The 20,734-nt window shown below is 41.9% G+C and overlaps 1 protein-coding gene across 2 annotated transcripts in view; it reads right to left on the bottom strand.

Annotated features, from left to right (window-relative positions):
* LOC126268028 (integrin alpha-PS5-like) overlaps positions 1 to 20,734 on the bottom strand; it is a 554,707-nt gene that overhangs the window by 72,281 nt on the left and 461,692 nt on the right. For both annotated transcript variants that reach the window (XM_049973448.1, XM_049973449.1), the window contains exon 19: positions 18,516 to 18,632. In XM_049973448.1, coding sequence (XP_049829405.1) covers positions 18,516 to 18,632 — 117 coding nt within the window. The remainder of the gene's footprint in view (positions 1 to 18,515; positions 18,633 to 20,734) is intronic.

The following is a 20,734-nucleotide window of genomic DNA, read 5'->3' as shown; positions in this document are numbered from 1 at the left end:
AAACATTAACATTATTTTGTGTATTAGTTGGGGCCAATACTGGAGAAAGCTTTCACGCATGACTTCCATCTTCACTGGCATTGCTACATGGTTTGGCTGATGTTTTCATGTGACTGCGGTGGTGGGTTATTGTATTTGAATAGGGACTATCTTTGTGTAAGCCACAGTGAATGAATTGCAGTTGCCTGAGGTTTATCAGGAGTGACCCATTTTGAAGAATAAGAAAGGTGTTGAGATGTATTATACAGACAAATAATGATTTGTGTCACTGTTTGAAATAGTTGACAGACTTGAATAAGATCATGTTATTCACTGTTTGAATATATTGCACTATACCATTCAGTCAAAATATTTCGTGGTTAAAAGGGGCATATTCCCCAAGGTTGCTGATGTTGCTTCTGGGCTTGATGATCAAATTATTAAATTACACCTGACCATTAATTTGAATTAAGAGATTAATGCTGTTTTATTATAATTGTGTGAGAAGTCATTTGTATTATGTTTTATTGTATTTGAGTGGGAAGTCATTTGTGATGATTTAATATAATTGTGTGTAAGCTCATCTGTAAGTAACATTTACTGGGGATCTTTACAATCCAAACTCTTGTAATGAAGAATGTGTTAGTAGGATTTTAGTATTATTTTCAAAGAAATGTTTGTTGAATGTGATAAATGTGTTTTCAAAACAATGTATCACACCCTTTTCAATCTACGCCTTCCACTCACTGAACATGTTATAAATTAGTAGCAGAGAGAGTGACATTGGTGTGATACCAACAATATTTTTCTTTGGGGAAAATTGAAAATGTTTATTTGTGTTTATTTCTGGTGTACATTTTAGCAAATATTACTTTCTGTAATTCTGCTTCAGCGTGGCTAACAGGGAGGTTTTCAGGATGGTGGAACTCAGGATGAATTAAGTAATGATTTAAAGATTTGTATTGCTGATACGATGGGCAGTGCAGCTGAGTTAGTATGCCATTTATGGGAAGTTTTTGATAATGCGATGGCCCTCTTGAGTTGATGGAAGCTCAGATGAGTGATGTCATGTCATGCATTAAAACTACATTAACAGAGTTATGATCAAAAGTTTCTTTGAGGTTAGTGAACCATCTATCTCGCAAGTTACCAGAACTGAATACCATGTTATGCATTATGTTCAGAAAGCACAGGATTTTTTGTAGCATAATACCATCCAATTCAATCTGCAATACATTGTGCAAATAGTTGAATGAATTGCTGATATGAACCCAGGGGATGTTATTCCAGCTGGAAGAGGTTATTATAAGGAAGTTGTGTCAGCCAAGGGGGAGCAAACCCTTTGTGGATCCCCTTTTTGAGCAATGTCTAATTTGTTCCTTAAGTCATCTAACTCGTTAGAGAGATGAAACTTCCTGGCAGAATAAAACTGTGTGCTGGAACAAAACTTAAACTCGGGACCTTTGCCTTTCACTGGCAAGTGCTCTACCAACTGAGCTGCTCAAGCACGACTCACACCTTAACCTCACAGCTTTAATTCCACCAGTACCTCATTCCTACCTTCCAAAGTTCACAGAAGCTCTCCTGTGAAACTTGCAGAATTAACACTCCTGGAAGAAAGGATATTGTGGAGACATGGTTTTGACACAGCCTGAGGGATGTTTTGAGAATGTTCCTTCCTTCCAGGAGCGTTAGTTCTGCAAGTTTTGCAGGAGAGCTTCTGTGAAGTTTGGAAGGTAGGAGATGAAGCACTCATGGAATTAAATCTGTGAGGACAGGGCATGAGTTGTGCTTGAGCAGCTCAGTCGGTAAAGCACTTGCCCACAAAAGGCAAAGGTCCTGAGTTTGATTCTCAGTCCAGCACACAGTTTTAATCTGCCAGGAAGTTCCATACCAGAGAGCACTCCACTGCAGAGTGAAATTTTCATTCTGGAATCATTAGAGAGATTATTTCAGGGAGCTGGGGTATTATCATTAGATTCTATTGATGAGTTACTGATGGCATTAAGATTTTTATTGTAATTGTAAGGTACCGGGGAATGTCTTGGATTAAGTAATGAACACTCTTTTTAGTTGCTGAGCCCAATGGTAAGTGGGGGACAGGAGCGGGCATTGATGGATGGTACATGGTGTAGACTGTCGTCTACTGTATTTTACAACTTAATTTGTCATAACTATTGTGCCCAACATGAGCTTGTCAGCAAAGGCTATCTAGAAGTACAACATTATAATGAACCATTAGAGAAGTACATCAAACAGATAAAAGATAGTGCTAGAAGTTTGTGTTTGAATTATAGCAAAAGGGAAATAGTTGAAAATATTTTGGAGAGAATGCATCAGTTGATTGCTCTAAAGCATGGTTTTATGAGTGGCAGCAGAACTTCCACCAGTTAGGAGAGCTGTTGAACTGTGTGCAAGCTGTAGCATGGGATGGCAAATATTTATCAGAGCCAGCAGCTGGTGTTGTCTGCAGTGAGGTGTTTTAAGGGTAAAGAAACTCTGCATATTGCTGGGGATCCCAAGGAGAGGCTTTTGCAGAAGAATATGGCAATACCTAGAGCTGAATTCCCATTGTGTATAAGCCTATAAATGAGGAGCTGGTTTGTGCTTTCCTTGATACCAGTAACTCGCCTCTCTCATCAAGTTTGTTTAATGCATTGGGAGCATTGCAAATTGTCAGAATTGTCAAGTGGAATTGTGTCCTATCACCTAGCCAAATCTGTGCAAAGGCAACTATTAGGGACAATTATGATTAAGATTTGGATCAATGATTTTATGTAGAAATTTCCCAGTAACTTGTCCTGTAATCTATCCGTGCCCGTTACTTTGGAGTTCAGACTTTATCTGCAGGGCTTGATTAGTTCCCCAGTGTAGGCATGGAAGGTTCTCCTTTGAGTTTGTTCATCAAAAGTTCTTTAACTTTTGTAAACAGGTGCTGAATAATTGGGAGGGGGGAGGGCTGGAAGCATGTAGTTAACTCAGTGGGTACTGATGTATTAACATGCACGATATCAGCCATTTGTCGTCCAAAGAGAGGGGAAAGTTTTTACATCAAGTGAAGAGTTTAGTGATGTACTCAGAGATAGGTTAGGGGAGGTTAAAGAAGCTGAGTATAAAACTGAATTGACCAATAATATCCTCCATAAGGCATCAAACATGTAGGTTCTCACCACCTCGAATGAAAGCACTGCAGACAAGTATTGATGAAATGCTCTGTGTTATAACCTTCAATCACAATAATTTCGTGGATATTCAACACTCTCTCTTAGAAACAATAGCTGATCACATGATTACAACTCAGTCTCTCATATTTGACTGCCGTGCCGTGACATGCGGCCGGCGCCGTTCGTAGCTAGGTGGCACTCCCGCACTCAGCCGATTTGTGGAGCGCCTCTATCGCCGTTGGCGCGTACTGTCGTGGCGGCACTGTTAAATGTCGTGGCACTATCACAACACTTTGCCCCCCTTGAAAAAAAACACTCACTTCCTTGGAGACATGGACAGCGCGGAGACATCCATGGCCTCTTGTGAGGCCCCGAGGCGATCCCGCGAAGAGACACGAGAGTATGGTCGAAAATGTCCAGGACAGAAGCTCGTGCGTGGCCACCACTCATGGGTGCATGTGGTCATAATGGCGAACAACCGTGCCGTCGCCCATACGGATTTCACAAAGCCGGCGACCGCGAAGAGCCTTGACCACCCTTGGAATCCATTTAGGGCGAGATCCATACGCTCGTGCCCACACGTCGGCGCCCACCGAGTATTTTCCCGCACTGGGGGACACAGCACAAGGCCTGACAGGGTGAAGCAGGTGCAGTAGAGTGCGCGGTTGGCGGCAATGCAAGAGTTCAGCAGGGTTGCGATCACCCAGAGGCGTGAAGCGATAAGAACTCAGAAATTGCATCAGAGCGCCATCTGTGGAAAAATCACTAAGGAATTTTTTCATCTGGCATTTGAAAGTGCGGACAAGGCGCTCGACCTCCCCATTTGATTGCGGATGGAAGGGAGGTGCTGTAACATGATGAATCCTTTGTCCAGTACAAAACTCACGGAAGGCCTGAGAAGAGAACTGAGGGTGCAAAGATTTTGGACAAAGCCAGCGTCGTCGGCGCAGTGGTGGGTGACGGACATCTAACAACAAACGGAAACTTTGAGAAGGCGTCAATAAACAGTAGACAATAAGTACCGAGGAAGGGGCCGGCAAAGTCGGCGTGCTCCCGTTCCCGTGGCTGAGCTGGATCAGGCCACAGAGAGGGCATTGTACGAGGTGCTGCCAGTTGTTGAGCACACTGGCCACATGCAGCAACCATATGGGCGATGTCCGAATCAATACTGGGCCAATAAACGTGCGTGTGGGCCAGGGACTTAGTCCGAGAAATACCCCAATGGCCTTTGTGCAACAGTTTGAGAACATCTTTGCGAAGAGAGGCTGGCACCACGACCCGTGGAGATGCGCCATTTGTGACCAGAAGAACAACACCATCATGAACAGACAGACGAAGGCGCAAGGCATGGTAGTTGCGAAAGGGGTCCGATGCCCGGCCCTTGATCCTGTCCGGCCAACCCCGTTGAACAAAACCGATCACCCGACGCAGGACCGGGTCCCGTGCAGTAGCCAACGCGACCTGCGAACCTGTAAGTGGAAAGCACTCGACCGCACAACGTTCTTCCTCATCAATGTGGAAACAGAGGAGTTCACCACGATCGAAAACAGGGTCGGGGCCCATCGGCAATCGCGACAATGCGTCAGCATTGGTGTGCTGGGCCGTGGGGCGATAGTGAATCTCATAATGAAAACGAGACAAATATAAGGCCCAACGTTGCAGGCAGTGAGCCGCCTTATCCGGAAGCGACGCCGATGGGCTGAACAGGGAGACCAGTGGTTTGTGGTCGGTGATGAGGTGAAACTTAGAACCATACAAAAAAACGCTGAATTTTTTTAGAGCATAAAAGATAGCGAGTGCCTCCTTTTCGATTTGAGAGTAACGCCGTTGCGCCTCATTGAGGGTCTTGGAAGCATAGGCAATGGGTCGTTCCGACCCATCCTCATACCGATGGGCGAGAACAGCCCCTAGGCCATACTGTGATGCGTCAGTCGCCAGAACCAAGTGCTGACCCGGACGGAATGTGGCAAGACAAGGCGCCGACTGCAAATGAGCCTTCAGGTGGACAAAAGCCTGCTCACACCCATCGGACCAACAGAAGGGGGCGTTTTTGCGTAACAGTTGATGCAGAGGATAAGCTACCGCTGCTGAGGATGGAATGAATTTGTGATAATAAGCAATCTTGCCTAGAAACGCCTGAAATTCTTTGACCATAGATGGCCGCAACGTGCTGACGTAGAGAACGATACCCTCATGGGACAAGTGGAAACCAAGATACTCAATGGAGGGTTGGTAGAACTGTGACTTGTGCAGTTTGCACCTCAACCCCACCGAATGCAAAACCCGAAACAGTGAACGCAAATTACGAAGGTGCTCCTCAGTGGAGGCCCCCGTGACAACAATGTCATCCAGATAGTTTATGCAGCCGGGAACGGAAGCCATGAGGTGTTCCAAAAACTGCTGAAAAATGGCCGGTGCGCTAGTGATGCCAAATGGTAACCACTGGTACTGATACAACCCACAAGGAGTGTTTATAACGAGAAATTCCTTGGAAGTAGCGTCCAACGGCAACTGATGGTATGCCTCCAATAAGTCAAGTTTGGAAAAGAACTGGCCCCCAGCGAGCTTGGTAAACAACACCTCAGGACGGGGAAGAGGATAAGTGTCAATGAGGCTCTGAGCGTTGACAGTAGCTTTAAAGTCGCCACACAATCATAGACTCCCGTTTGGTTTAGAAACCACCACGATCGGCGATGCCCATTCGCTGGAGGTAACCGGAAGGAGAATCCCTGAAGCTGTTAACCTGTCTAGCTCAGCCTTGACAGGTGCACGCAATGCCACCGGAATAGGGCGTGCCCGGAAAAACTTAGGGCAAGCCGTAGGTTTAAGAGTAATGTGGGCTTCAAAATCCTTGGCACAACCCAGACCAGCAGAGAACACGGACGAAAATTCAGAACACAATCCATCCAGCTGTTGATACAGAATATCCTCAGATATGAGGTGCACATCATCATCAATGGAGAACCCGAACAACTGGAAAGCATCATAACCGAACAGGTTTTCAGTGCCCGCATGATCCACCACATAAAACGTGAGGGGCGAACAACAGACTTGTAGGCAGTGGAAGCATCAAACTGGCCCATGATAGGAATTTTCTGTTTATTATAAGTCCTCAGATTTCGCGTAACTGGAGACAAAGGAGGGGAGCCCAATGCCAAATATGTGTGAGAATTAATGAGAGTTACTGCAGAGCCAGTGTCCACCTGCATGCGGATGTCTTTATCCAGAACACGAACAGTAACAAACAACTTATTTGTTTGAGAAAGCACACAGTGAACACCCATGTCCGACACCTCGTCCTTGTCGACAGGAACTTTAGGGGACTGACACACAGAAGCAATGTGGCCTTTTTTCCTACATGAATTACACGTGGCCCAATGTTTTGGACACGCTGCTCTGTCGTGCTGTACGAAACAACGGGGGCAAGAAGGAAGTGCGGAACGAACCGGCTTCTGTGGTTGCTGGTTTCGCTGCGAGCGTTGTGGCCCAACGCGATGTTGTTCACGCAAGTGAACTGCCACCACATCGTCGTTCTCCTGTGAAACAGGCAATTTTCCTGTGTCGAGAGTTGACTGTACAGCGCCTACATCACACCACGCGTCTATTTGCGCGCCAGCAGCATGAGACACTTCAAAGGATTGAGCGATGCTTAGAACTTCTGACAACGACGGGTTTGGTACTTGTAGGGCACGTTGCCGAACTTCTTTATCAGGAGCAATCCATAGAATAGCATCCCTAACCATTGAATCAGCGTAAGACTCGTGATGTGTGTCCGTGACAAACTGCCATTTCCTACTCAGACCGTGTAGTTCCGCCGCCCAAGCCCGGTAAGATTGATGGGGCTGTTTACGACACCGGTAGAACGACACGCAGGCGGCAATGACGTGGGTGTTTTTTCGATAATAGTCAGACATTAAGTCACACATTTCTTGGAAGGACAGAGAGGCAGGTTCCTGCAGAGGGGCTAACTGAGATAGCAGCTGATAGACTCGAGGGGAAATCCAAGATAGAAATAACGACTTACACATAGGAGCGTCGACGACGCCGAAAGCCAAGAAGTGTTGCCGCAAACGCTTCTCATAATCCTCCCAGTCTTCAGCGGCCTCATTGTAAGTAGGGAATGGAGGCGGAGAAGAGGAAGACAGACGATGAGTAAGCGACGTCGACAACGCCTGAATCGCTGCAGTCAGCTGTGTTTGTTGAGCCTGAATAGTAGTTGTCAGCTGTGTTTGTTGTTCAATGAGCGCTTCCATAAGCTGTTCCATGTCTGCCCCGTCACGAACACGCAAATCCACAACGCAGTGAAAATATCCCGACCTCGTCGCCAAAAAATGTTATAACCTTTAATCACAATAATTGCGTGGATATTCAACACTCTCTCTTAGAAACAATAGCTGATGATTACAACTCAGTCTCTCATATTCGACTGCCATGCCGTGACATGCGGCCGGCGCCGTTCGTAGCTAGGTGGTGCTCCCGCGCTCAGCCGATTTGCAGAGCGCCTCTATCGCCGTTTGCGCGTACTGTCATGGCGGCACTGTTAAATGGCGTGGCACTATCACAACACTCTGTGAGGGAGTTATTAGGCCATCTAAATACCTGTACTCCTCCACTATACTTGTCTGGGGAGTGAAAGAGTGGGGGGTGCACCTCATTGAGATTAATGGGTGATTCATAAAAAGGTAGTCTTCCAATTTATATCTTTTTCTACTTTGGGTTCATGCTTCTTGTGGTTCCAAAGGATGAAGGTCCTTATGACATTTGACTTAATCCAGGCCTATTACAAAATTCCACTTGCAATAGTAATCTTCTTCATAAATTTGAGACTAATTTCTTCCAACTAGCAGCACCATAAAAATGGTCTTCAAAAGAAAGAAAAATATTGAATGGGGTCCATCACAACAAACATCAGGTCTTAAAGAAAGTTTTAACCACTGCCCCTGCATCGGCTATGGCTGATTTCTGTAAGTTATTTATTGTCCAGATCAGATGCCTTTATGTCCTGAGTCACAGCTATCCCTTTGAAGGAATGAGCATCTGGAAGACAACTACAGCTTTTGCTTCATGTAGCCCTTCCCTTTCAAAGCCAAGTACTGTGCATGTAAGCTGGAGGCCATGGCAGTCTTGTTAACTTTGGTAAAATTTAATTGTATCTGGAACACCAAGCCTTTTCTTTTTAGAAACTGATAATCAGCTCTCTGCTGGGTATTTCCAAGGCTAAGCTGGGTCATACGAACCACCAGGTGCACAGTACACATTTCAGCATATTGTCAGATGTATCCATGGCTTGGAAAATTATGGTGAATGGCCTGAGCAATGCTTAATCAAGACTCAGAGGAACATCTAAGGGATGAAGAAACCACAAGGGAGGTCATGCTAGAGTCATCAGTTAATCAGAGTTGTGCCATTCTCAGTAGGTTCCCACTTCTCTTTAAGGACACTGTCATATAGGAAGATGGAGACCCTGAACTAAATAGCATTAAGGGCAGGGGAAGGAAAGGAGAAACCATCATGACCTTCTGTTTGAAGGGAAATGCATTTTGTTGCACTCATCAAGGGAACCAAGATAAGAATATTATGCTACCAGAGGACCTGGTTTCTTTAGTGATCCAAGTATTATCATGAAACCTCAGTTGTGTGTCATTTGGGAATGTTCAAAACAAGTGTGATAATTTGAGAAAATTTTAACTGGAAAGGCATGGATAAACATATCATGAGGTGGTGCTAGGGTGCAAAACCTGAGGACTCAGCAAACCTGCAGTCAACACACGAAACCTTTCTGTCATCTGATGCAGCTGTTGCACTGATGTAAAACTTACATGTTGATTATGTGGGGCTGCTCCTGTGGTCCAGAGAGGACAACTGGTATATTTTCATTTTTGCAGATACATTCATGCACTATGCTTGTTGTTGCCACTTGTAATATTACTGCCAAAGTCAGATAACACCATGCCCATTAAATCTGCTACTTTTCATAATTTGTGCTTTGAAGTAGGGGTGGCTCATAGTACAATCATGCCCTATTCATAAACTGGGCCCTGATTGCCTCCCACCTTAGTGATCATATCTGGTGTGATGGCTTCTTGTCATTGCTAGGTTACACCTTCAATATGGCTATGCATGAGGCCCACAAGGCCTTACAAGTAAGCTTGATGTTTGCATTTAAACCTAACATGCCACATGACTACTTGTGGTCACTTAATGATTGTTTCCAGAGAGGGTTGATGCTCCTCCGACCTGCACTTATTGGAAGAGTGCTCATAACAACTTCAGGGTAGCTCATGAGAAAATTGAAAAACATTACAGTGGTGGAAGGCAGCTGATCTCCCTGACACTAAGTGATCGACTTTGGGTTAAAACTTTGGTGCAACAAGTCCCAGGACACATAAAATTATGAGGAAGCTTTTGCCCAGGTTTGTGGGACCTGACTGAATTTTGCTTTTCGTTACTGTTGGTGACCTTGCTGGTCAAAAACAGAACAGAAAAATATTTGGAATATACAGATCTCAAATTAAACCTTATGTGAAAGAAAAACCATCTAAATTAGAATATACCCTTAGGACATGTAATCTATTGATAAAAATAGATTGTTGTGATTTCTGATCTTTGTAGCAACTGGGTGAACTCATTTTACCTTGTGTATTTTGATCATAAATTGCGTCCTTTTCATTTGATAATGACGTCTTATCATTACAAGAGTAATGGAGCTGTTTTCTCTAGACTTTATATTGTGAATGATGTTGAGTGGAGAATTTCTGGCTAATTTGTAAGTGCCCCCTCCCTCCACCCCATGTACTTGAGTTCGGCAGGGGAGGATGTGTCAGACAAGAGTCATCATGAGTGGCACTGTCTTGACTACCCACATGAGCCTATCACTGCAACTCACAGCTGTGAGTAGCACAACTGTGGCACCACTTTGTTGCAGCTGTGGCTTACCAAACACATCAGTAGAGCATCCTTCTGCATTAAGCCTTTGACCTGGAAGTACAAAGATATCACCTAGCTCTCCATGCAGGAAGCTGCTCATCGTACCACTGCAGTGTGGTTACTTTTTCTGTATTGGTTGTTGGGTCCCATACTGGAGAAAGTTGGTATGCTAGACTTCCAGTTTAGTGGGCACTGCTGTTGATGTTTTGTGTGGCTGCTGTGGTGGGCTACTGCATGTGAATATGAGCTGACGGAATCCTTATAAGTTAAGCCACAACAACTGGGTTGCAGTTGCCTGTGGTTTATTGGGAGTGACCCACTGTGAAGAATAACAGCAGTGTTAATTTGTATTATACAGACAAGTAATTATTTGTGTTGTTATATGAACTAGTTAATGGACATGCATAAGATTGTGCTGTTTGTTTTTGGAATATACTGTTCAGTGAGGGTATAAGGCACAAAAAAGGCATATATTTGAATGCAATGCTGTGTCAAAACTTCAAAGCAATTGTTGTAGTACTTTTGGAGATTTAAGATTTAGAACAGATTAATACTTACATTCTTATTTATATACATGGTGTGCTAAAATGTAATGCCTCCAAATTTTAAGTCACCCCAGCGATGAACACATTTCCCCCAAGGAGAGACCAGTTTGTTGATACAATCACTGTAGAATATTTGAGTTTGTTTGATGGAGCCACAATCTCAACTAACCTTGCACTGCTTGATCACTAACAAAGTGAACTCCTCCAAGGTGTTCTTTAAGTTTTGGAAACAGATGAAAATTGAATGGGGCAAAGACGGGACTGTGTGGATGACAATTGATGTCAGTAAACCCAAGGCGTTGGATTGTTCCTGATGCAACAGTGCTCATGTGTGGTCTGGTATTGTCATGCTGAAGAAGAAGGTGTGTCATGTGTGAATGAAATCTTTGAGTTGAAAACTCGTTTACAGGAAGCTGTTTCTCATGCACATACATAATTATGTTACACAGTGCCATGTTACATGCTACAATTCAGAGCCTTCTAGTGCAGAGGGCTACAAATATCTAGACATAAAGAATAATGGTTAAAATGTGAATAATGTTTTATTAACGAGCTTTAAGAATTTTCATAGCGAAAATTTGGAGGCATTGCTTTTCAGCATGCCCTTGTAGAATTTCCATTGCAGACTTTGCCTCTATGCATGGTTAATCCCAACTTTTGTCATTATGCTTTTGTAGATATGAATTTTACACTTCATTAATTACTTAAGTCATCAGTTAAGGTTTTTAGCATAATTTACAATATTTTTCAATGTAGCAATGGTACACATGAGTCAGGAAACCCTAACATGGACACATAAAATTATTCCACTAACTTTTCTAAATTCCTAAACTACCACATTTTTCACAAACCAAGTTTTTATCAATATTTATAGTCCATCCAGAATAGAAAAATCTAACCTACTCATACTTCAAATGATAGTGTAGTTGGTAAAATAACTACTTATTCATACACCAGTCTTTAAATAGTTGGAAGTCACTCAAAATCATTAGTCTCAGCCCAGTCCCAGTCAAGCTAACAAACACGTAACTCCTTTGTCAAGCTCTGCTCCCAGGATTTGGTCATGCAACAGCTCTGCACAATTTGTTTGTGAAAATGAGGATTATAATTCAAAAAAAACTCATGAACATGACAGTCTAAGAACTTTCAAGTGGTTTCTCTAACTCAAGTTAATGAATATTTTGAATGCATGGTGTTGTTGTTGTTTGTAGTCGGCTGGGACTATCACTGACATTAGAGTGAGTTCTTGTGAGGGTAGTGACTTCCATCAACGACTGAAGTATTGCAGTATAATTTCATTTAATGGCTTACTACAAGACACTATGTGATTGGTTGGTTGATTGAACAGGGGGGAGGGGGGAGGGGGGAGGGGGGAAGGACCGAACTGGCACACTACGGTATGTGAATTGTGATGTTTGGTGTAAATATGAAATGCATTCTGTACCACATTTAATGACTTTTTCTTAATCACTTGTTAGAGCTACAACTGATTCTTGTACAGTGTTTCTAAAAAAATATCTTTCAGTAACTTTATAATTTATTCAGTGAATTATGCCACTGGACTCTTGTTTTCTCTTGAGTGCCAAGCTGATGTATTTGATATTTCTCAATACCTCTCTCTCTCTCTCTCTCTCTCTCTCTCTTTCTCTCTCTTTTAACATAATCCACCACTCTCTATTGTAGTTGACTAGCCTGAAGGATCAGTCAAAAAACCTGGCAATATGGGCAGTGGGGTTTCAGGAGTACAATGTCGAAGTCATATATGAAAGTGGACGCAAACATAAGAATGTCAACTACCTTTCCTTTAATGTAACATAGCATTGTGGACAGAACATCAAACATCACTGCATTACAAAACATTGCTTCTAAAGAGAAGGAAGATTCAACATTGCTGAAAATCATAGAAGCTATGAAGAAGAATTCTAATTAAAAATGGGTAAACATTATCTGAAGGGACCTATGAACCAGTAGTGCAGAAATGGTTGCTCCTTATGCTAGCTGATCTACGGCCAGCTATCCTGAAGTATTTCATTAAGCTCCAACATTTCATCATTTGGAATTCATGAAGACTCCAGACATAATCAGACACAGGTATCACTGGTCAGGTTGCCACCAATCCATTAAACACCATGTGAGCCTCTTTAAGGAATGCCAAGAATGAAAGTACATGCTGTAATTACCTCTAGGGTGGCTGGTATAAATTCTGTTTGCAGAAACACCATTCCATTAAAATGACATTGCCCTTCGGAGAAGATTCTGAAGTTGACAAATGGGAATTGAGTCTGCACTGACTACTTCACACACTCCACTGCCACCAACACTGTGCCAGTCACCAAGCTCTAAAAATTCCCAGGTTACTTGTAGAAGACATCATTCATAAGGACAGAGAATTATATGTGATGATCTCTGATAGTGGAAAAGTTTCCAGTCTAGTGTCTGAGGAAATTTCACATTGTGACATTGCCCACAGGATGACAGGGCACACCACCCACACTTTAATATGCTGGGAGATACACCCTTGATGTATAATAATAATATTAACAATAACAATAATAATAAAAATAATAATAAAATTTTTATTGTCATTCGGCTGATTACAGCAATAGACAAAGTCAAGAGCATATATTTCTTCATAAACTACAATACTGATGTAAATTGGTTTACATAAAATAGGTACACATTAGAATACAGTATTTTCATCTTCAAAAAATTCATCAGTGGTGTAAAACAGATTGTTCACTAGTAGCTTGTATAATTTAACTTTAAAAATATTTACAGGCAGTTCTTTAAAGTCAGCACTTAGTCTATTAAACATCCTGAGTCCAAGAACTAGATAGGAGTTCTGCAATTTTGATAATCTATGATATGGCATGTCTACAGATGTACTGTTTCTAGTATTGCGGCTATGAATATCACTTCTCAACACAAAATTAGAGACATTGCTTCTAATATACAATAAAACATTGTAGATGAATAAGTTTACTACTGTAAGACACTGCACTTTAATAAACAGAAATTTACAATGTACTGTTTTATCAGAATCTGTTATTTTTATTACTTTCTTCTGTAAAAGTAAAATGTCATTTACAAGACAGCTACTACCCCACAGTAAGATTCCATAAGAAATGATGCTTTGGATGAAGGCAAAATATGCTGATCTCACATAGTCATTGGAAACACGTCTTTTTAAATTTCTAATTAGATAAATAACTCTTGAAAGCCTAGCCATTATATTTTTAATGTGCGGTTTCCATGTTAATTTACTGTCAATAGTAACACCTAAAAATTTGACTGTTTCTTGTTCTTGGTCATTAGGAATCACTTTGAGTCTAAAGTAAAGTGTCTGGGTTTTGTTTTCATTTAGTAAGAAGCCCTTAGCTTTGAACCATAATGAGGACTGAGCAAGGGTATTTTCGGTCAGTGTACCTAGATGAGAGATTTTATGTATAAAAGTTGTGTCATCAGCATACAATATTGAGTGAGAATTTATGAATAAGGGCAGGTCATTAATCATTAGTATATACAGTAAAGGTCCAAGCACTGACCCTTGAGGCACGCCATACGTAACATTAACCAAATTTGATTTCTCCCTACCAATGCACACAACTTGTTGGTGGTTCTCTAGAAAATACCTGAACATGTTAATACTGTCATCAAAATCATAGTAAACTAGCTTATTCAGCACAGTGTCATGCTCTACACAGTCAAAGACTCTGCTCAGTCACAAAATGTAGCCTGGGTGAAGTCCATAGCTTTGAACACATCTAGTACTCAAAATATCCACGGGTGTACTGCCGGTCTATAGTGTCCAACGGGCACAATATTTCGGCGATCAAACATGTCGCCATCATCAGGTGAACTGACGGACTGAGCTCCTGTGAATGCGCTGGCACGGAGATCCGTACGCTATGGCTGCTCAGGGGGAACTGGGTTCGGTCGCGGCGGCGGCTGATTTAAATACCCTCCGCCCACGGCGCGCTCCCTCCGTCGTCCACGCCCCGCGCCACGGTAGCGCGGTGGAACAGATTGCGACAGCGTCTGAGATGACGCCGGTGTGATGGCTCTGTCCGCTGTGGTCGTCACAACTATGCGTTTGCTCGATTTACTATTGATTAACCCAATCGCTGGTTCCCAAGCCTTGCTAAGATTATAGCCACAGTCACGGTTTATGAGGTTGTCATTGGTGCGAATTTCGATGGCCTCTCTAACAACGCTGTCCCAGTATCTCGATGTCTGTACCAGAATCCTCGTGTGGTCATACTCCATAGCGTGATTTTCCGACAAACAATGTTCAGCGACCGCCGACTTGCTCGGATACATCAGTCGAGTGTGCCTCTGGTGTTCACGGCATCAATCCTCGACGGTACGCATCGTCTGACCAATATACGACTTGCCACATTGACTCGGAATCTGGTACACGCCGGCCTTCCTCAAACTGAGGTCATCTTTGGCGCTCCCAACCAGTGCACGAGTTTTATTCGGAGGACAAAACACAGTTTCGACCCGGTGTTTCTTCAGAATGCGGGCGATTTTCCCCGAGAGTGTGCCTGTGTATGGAATAAATGCAGTGCCTACCTCCTCCCTCGTGACTTCATCCATCTCAACAGGTTGTGATGCAGTGGTTGGGCGGAGAGCACGTTGGATCTGCCACTCTGAGTACCCATTTTTTCGAACTACAGTTCTCAGATGTTCCAATTCCTGGGGTAGACTATCTGTGTCAGAGATAGTGCGCACCCTATGTACAAGAGTTTTAAGTACCCCATTCCTCTGTGAAGGGTGGTGGCAGCTGTCTGCGTGCAAATACAGATCAGTGTGTGTTGTCTTTCGATACACCCCAAGACCTAGGGTGCTGTCAGCCCTTCTCCTGACCAAGATGTCAAGGAAAGGTAATTTACCCTCCGTTTCAGTCTCTTGTACATAGGGCGTGCACTATCTCTGACACAGAGAGTCTACCCCAGGAATTGGAACATCTGAGAACTGTATTCCGACCTCATAAACCGTGACTGTGGCTATAATCTTAGCAAGGCTTGGGAACCAGTGATTGGGTTAATCAAGAGTAAATCGAGCAACCGCATAGTTGTGACGTCCACGGCGGACAGAGCCATCACACCGACGTCATCTCAGACGGTGTCGCAATCTGTTCCACCGCGCTACCATGGCGCGGGGCGCGGTTGGCGGAGGGAGCGCGCCGCGGGCGGAGGGTATTTAAATTGGCCGCCGCTGCGTCCGAACCCAGTTCCCCCTGAGCACGTTCACAGGAGCTCAGTCCGTCAGTTCACCTGATGATGGCGACATGTTTGATCGCCGAAATATTGTGCCCGTTGGACACTATAGACCAGCAGTACACCTGTGGATGTTTTGATTATCAAATACGCCGGGAGAAACTCAAGAATCACATCTAGTACTAATTTTATGAGGGAGTCAATTGCATCCATTGTGAATTTACCTTTCCTAAATTCAAACTGTTTATCACTAATTATATTTAGTTTATGCAAGTAAACACTAAATTGCTCATACATAATTGTTTCTAAAATTTCTGAAAAAACTGGGGTTATGGATATAGCTCTGTAACTAGCGGGACAGTTCTTTTCCCCTTTTTTATATATGGGCACAACTGTAGAAATTTTTAGTATGTTGCGGAAGTTACTTTCAACTAGGCATTTGTTAATACAAAAAATTAATGGATAAATCACACAATCAATGACATCTTTCAACATGTTACATAATCGACACTAACTGAATGTTTGAAATTTTTCACTATTTTTAGTATATTATTTGGTCTCACTTCTGTGAAAATGAAGGCCCTTGGGGGAAACTTTTCAAAGCAGCTGTCCATAATACTAAGTGCATTTTCAGGGGGTTTGTTTATTGAGCTACTGATTTCTTCAATGGACTGAATGCAATATTTATTAAATTCTTCTGGGGTAATGGCAATTTCCTCTTTATGTTTAGTGTGAGCAATGGAGTTATTACACTCCAGGCCTTTTTGCATTTATCGTTAGATTTTTCAATGTTTCCTATGTTATGCAGTTTCTTTGCTTCATTTATTGCCTTCCTATACTTGTATTTGGCTTTAGCATATAGTTCTTTATCCAGTTCTGATTTACTGGTTTTGTACAGACTACAATACAGCATAGCGGTATTTGAAAGTATAGTGATGACGAAAAAAGAGACTGGGATACAACACAGCCTGCCATGATATTTGCACATAACACAGTGAAGCAAGACACTACAGACTTCACACAGTTCTTTCTGTGCCAAAACTGTAAGGTCGAAATGATAATGGATACATTTTTCCTGTCTGAACTGGGTGATACTGATGGTGCCTACCATTCATCAGTAGTGAGAAGGCAAGAAAGCTGGCTGGCATATGGACCCTTGTTGCCCAGGAGAAGGAATGAGACTGCTACAATGATAAACACTGCCCTGAGAGATACAGACTGGGAGACTATTTTTACATCTGTGCTGAAAGGGGGACTATTAGGTAAGTTACTAAAGTGATAGTTTGAGCCATATCATACCATTCATTGCTTGCTGGACATCACATACAAAGTTGAGGGTTATGACTCTTTATTAAATGGATAAACGTGCAGAGAGGTCATCCGTGTCAGCCATATGGAACCCTACTGCAGATCAATGATGGAGGCTTTAAAGAACTGAAGACACTCTCATTGATCTTGAACCTCTGATAGGTGGGGCTACCTTCAGTGCTCATCATAGTGATGAGGGTGTGACAATATGATCAAAACATGAGGTTTCATCAGTGCTGCCATGCAGAGGACCATTGACAAGTTCCAGAGGTAGAGTGATGTTATGATCTCCAATGAGAAATTCTGATACAGCATACTGATATTCCTACACCAGAGGGGGCTATGGCACACACTGTGCTGATGTCTTGTGGAGTAGCAATTAGCATTGCTGGCTGACATGCTACGTGTCACCAGTTCACATCTCACCACTGACAATTATATGTTATTTTGTATTTATCATTTCCCTAAATTGCTTGAGGTACATGCCGGGATGATTCCTTTGACAGGGCACGGCTGACTTCTTTCCCTAACCTGATGAGACCGATGACCTCGCTGTTTAGTCTCTTCCCCCAAATCAAACTCTAAACCCCATTTATCATTTCTTGAATGTTCTTGGAAATTCTTATGTTTTTAATTATGGAATATTCTGTTTGTACAAATACTCTCCATTCAGGAGTTGACTTATGTTCTGTCTGTACATTCCTTTTTGTAATAAACATCCTTTCAGTGCTTAGTGTTTTATTTCACTGATGATTGTGGTTGTAGATTTGGACTTGATTCTGGTTAAAACCTGAAAATTATGAATGGTGGAGCAATTTTGTATTAGGATGAATAGTAGGCTCTCAGACTGCAAAAGGGCCTTTACCATGCTGCTTTGTTCAGAGGATGTGCAGAATGTTTTGCCATCATTATACTGTCACATCAAAGCTCTAATTGCTGGGTATCAGGGGAATTCACTTGCTACTAGTTTCATTTATAGAGATTCTTATGTTAACACCAAAACTAAAATAAAGTCTATATGAGAGAAAGAAGAGACTATGTAATAAAATATATTTGCTTGGTTTATTATTAACAAATGTAATATATCCTGTGAACGCAAATGAGACAGAGATTGTACTAGGCCTATAATCACATTGTGTAAATCCCTATTATGTGTGATATTTTTCCTTTTTGTTAAGGTTGAAACCATGGCACTCCCATAGCTGTAATCTTTGTCAAAAATTAAAGTTATTTTCTTCTCACAATTGGCTAGTTTTCACTTTAGAGTCCATTGTCAAGTACTTAAACTGCAACTGCAACTGGAGTTAACCATGGAATAAATTTCATTAGTCAGTCCATAAATTACCAAGATCAAAATGAAAAATGCTTACCTGAACTGGTTGGATTCTAAGAAATTCAACACTTTTCCCATTATCTGCTATGTAATGTGTTGGTACATCAATTGTAAAATGTACTTCCTTCACAGGTGTTGGGCCTTCTTTTACTGCCTGAAAGAAAGGGGAAGAAACCATTTTAGCAGCTGGCTACAGAATTAAGTTATGTAATACAGATATTACACCAACATTCACATAGAATGCAACACAACAAATCGGAAGTACGATTTGCTTTTACACTGATATTAGATGACCCATGAAACATGGCAGGTCAGAATCCAGGCATCTGTTGTGCGGGAAGAGAGTGCAAATGTCTGCATCAACATCTACATCCGTACTCTGCAAACCACAGTGAGTTACACTGCAGAGCATACATCCTATAGTACCAAGTTTCTTTATGTGCATATGTGCACTTGCATGTACCTATTAACTGTTCAATGCTTCTTCTAAATAATACATGGTTTTTCGTTCTCACTCATCACATATAATGAGTAGCTCACTAAATATCTGAGGCACTGAGTTGTCAATGGGCACATAAATAAAACTGAAAACATTGCTAGGTTTCTGATGAATTCACTATAGAGCTATATAGTAGCCCACACACAGAACTACATGGCTACATGATCAGTTGTGACAATACAGCTGTGCTGATGTACGTGCACTTGTATGTGTACTATATAGCTCTGCAGAACAATTTTCCTGTGCCTCAGTTTTTCAGTAAGTAATTACTTTTACTTCCTAAATTATTTGCAGGTTTTTGTTCAATTAAATTTATACTAAATATTTTTTCATATGTATTTATTTATTGAAATTATTATTTCAAACTTTTGATTACTGGTGTCTGTTAGTTAAATAGTTATTATTTATTGCATAAATTAAAAAAACCTCATTCTAATAATTAAGAAAAATTCAAAACTTTTTCTTACGTTACTTAATGAATTCCCCTTCTTTATTTCAGTCACAGTTTGTGAGATTAAGGGGCAAATGGTCAGGAGTAATGGATTGGATAGTGAGGGACAAGGATACTGTGCAAGTTTCATTGGTCATATGATATGACTGTGGGAGGGGCAGAGAGGATATTTCACATTTCAGGGCACAGGGACCCCACAGATGCCCCATTATGGCGGTTGCTGCTCCACCACAGGGAGATTCTCTACTCTTGTGCACCAAAACGTTTAGTCTTTTACACCTTATATACTATTATATATAAAATAAACTAACCATTTCATATGGTGAATAAAATCTTCTGTACTAGCTATTAAAATAATTTTATTAAAACGTCTCTACTGGTTTTGCATCAATAGAGATGTATCTCCAGGTGATAGTTTCTTTAAACAATCATGGGACTGCAAAGTGATTGCTTAAGACCAAGTCCCATTGGTCATCATCAAGATAGAAGTAGATAGCCTACCAACAGCGACAATCCATTATTACCAGAGCAGTATGCTGAAGACAGCATAGAAGTGTGTTATAACATTCTGATGACATAAAGTGTGAGTATGGGTGTGGGTTATACTGATTTATTTCCCCAAAGCACATTCCACTTCTTTACGAGGTGACTTACTTGGAATTTTGCAGCGCCTCTTCTTTATGGGATTGTCAGCTGCTGGAAAATCTCTTGACATATTGTCCATGGAATAACACTAGGTACAGGAACTTTCAAGCCTCTTTCTACTTATAAAATGAGCAGACATCCATACTTTCCTTTTCATCAGTTAATGATGTATTTGACTTACATGCACAATATAATTCACACTTTCAACATAGTCTGCCACTCTGCCACCGGTAGCTGAGTGATTAGCATGACAGAATCTAATCCTAAGGGCCTGGGTTTGATTCCTGGTTGTGTCAGAGATTTTCTCTACTCAGGGACTGGGAGTTGTGTTGTCCTAATCATCATCATTTCATCACCATCAACACGCAAGTCGCCGAACTAGCGTCAAATCGAAAGACTTGAACCCGGCGAATGGTCTACCCGATGGGAGGCCCTAGTCACACTACATTTACATTTTTCTTTCAATGTACACATGTAACTTCCTGTAAGTACCTTATCCTGTCAAATATTAGAAACAAAATTTTTTCACAATCAAAAGAAAGTCTGCCTAGACACCATGACTTTCAGGAAAAGAGTCTGCAAATATTTCTTTCCTCCAACAAGGCTGAGTCAAGAGTCTACTAGAGTATTTTTTCAACAGCTCTTGTTTCATATAACAATA

Source organism: Schistocerca gregaria, chromosome 4 (genome assembly GCF_023897955.1).
Source record: "Schistocerca gregaria isolate iqSchGreg1 chromosome 4, iqSchGreg1.2, whole genome shotgun sequence".
Classification (NCBI taxonomy): Eukaryota; Metazoa; Arthropoda; class Insecta; order Orthoptera; family Acrididae; genus Schistocerca; species Schistocerca gregaria.
Note: the sequence above shows the minus strand (reverse complement) of the source record. Positions and strands in the feature narration are given on the sequence as shown.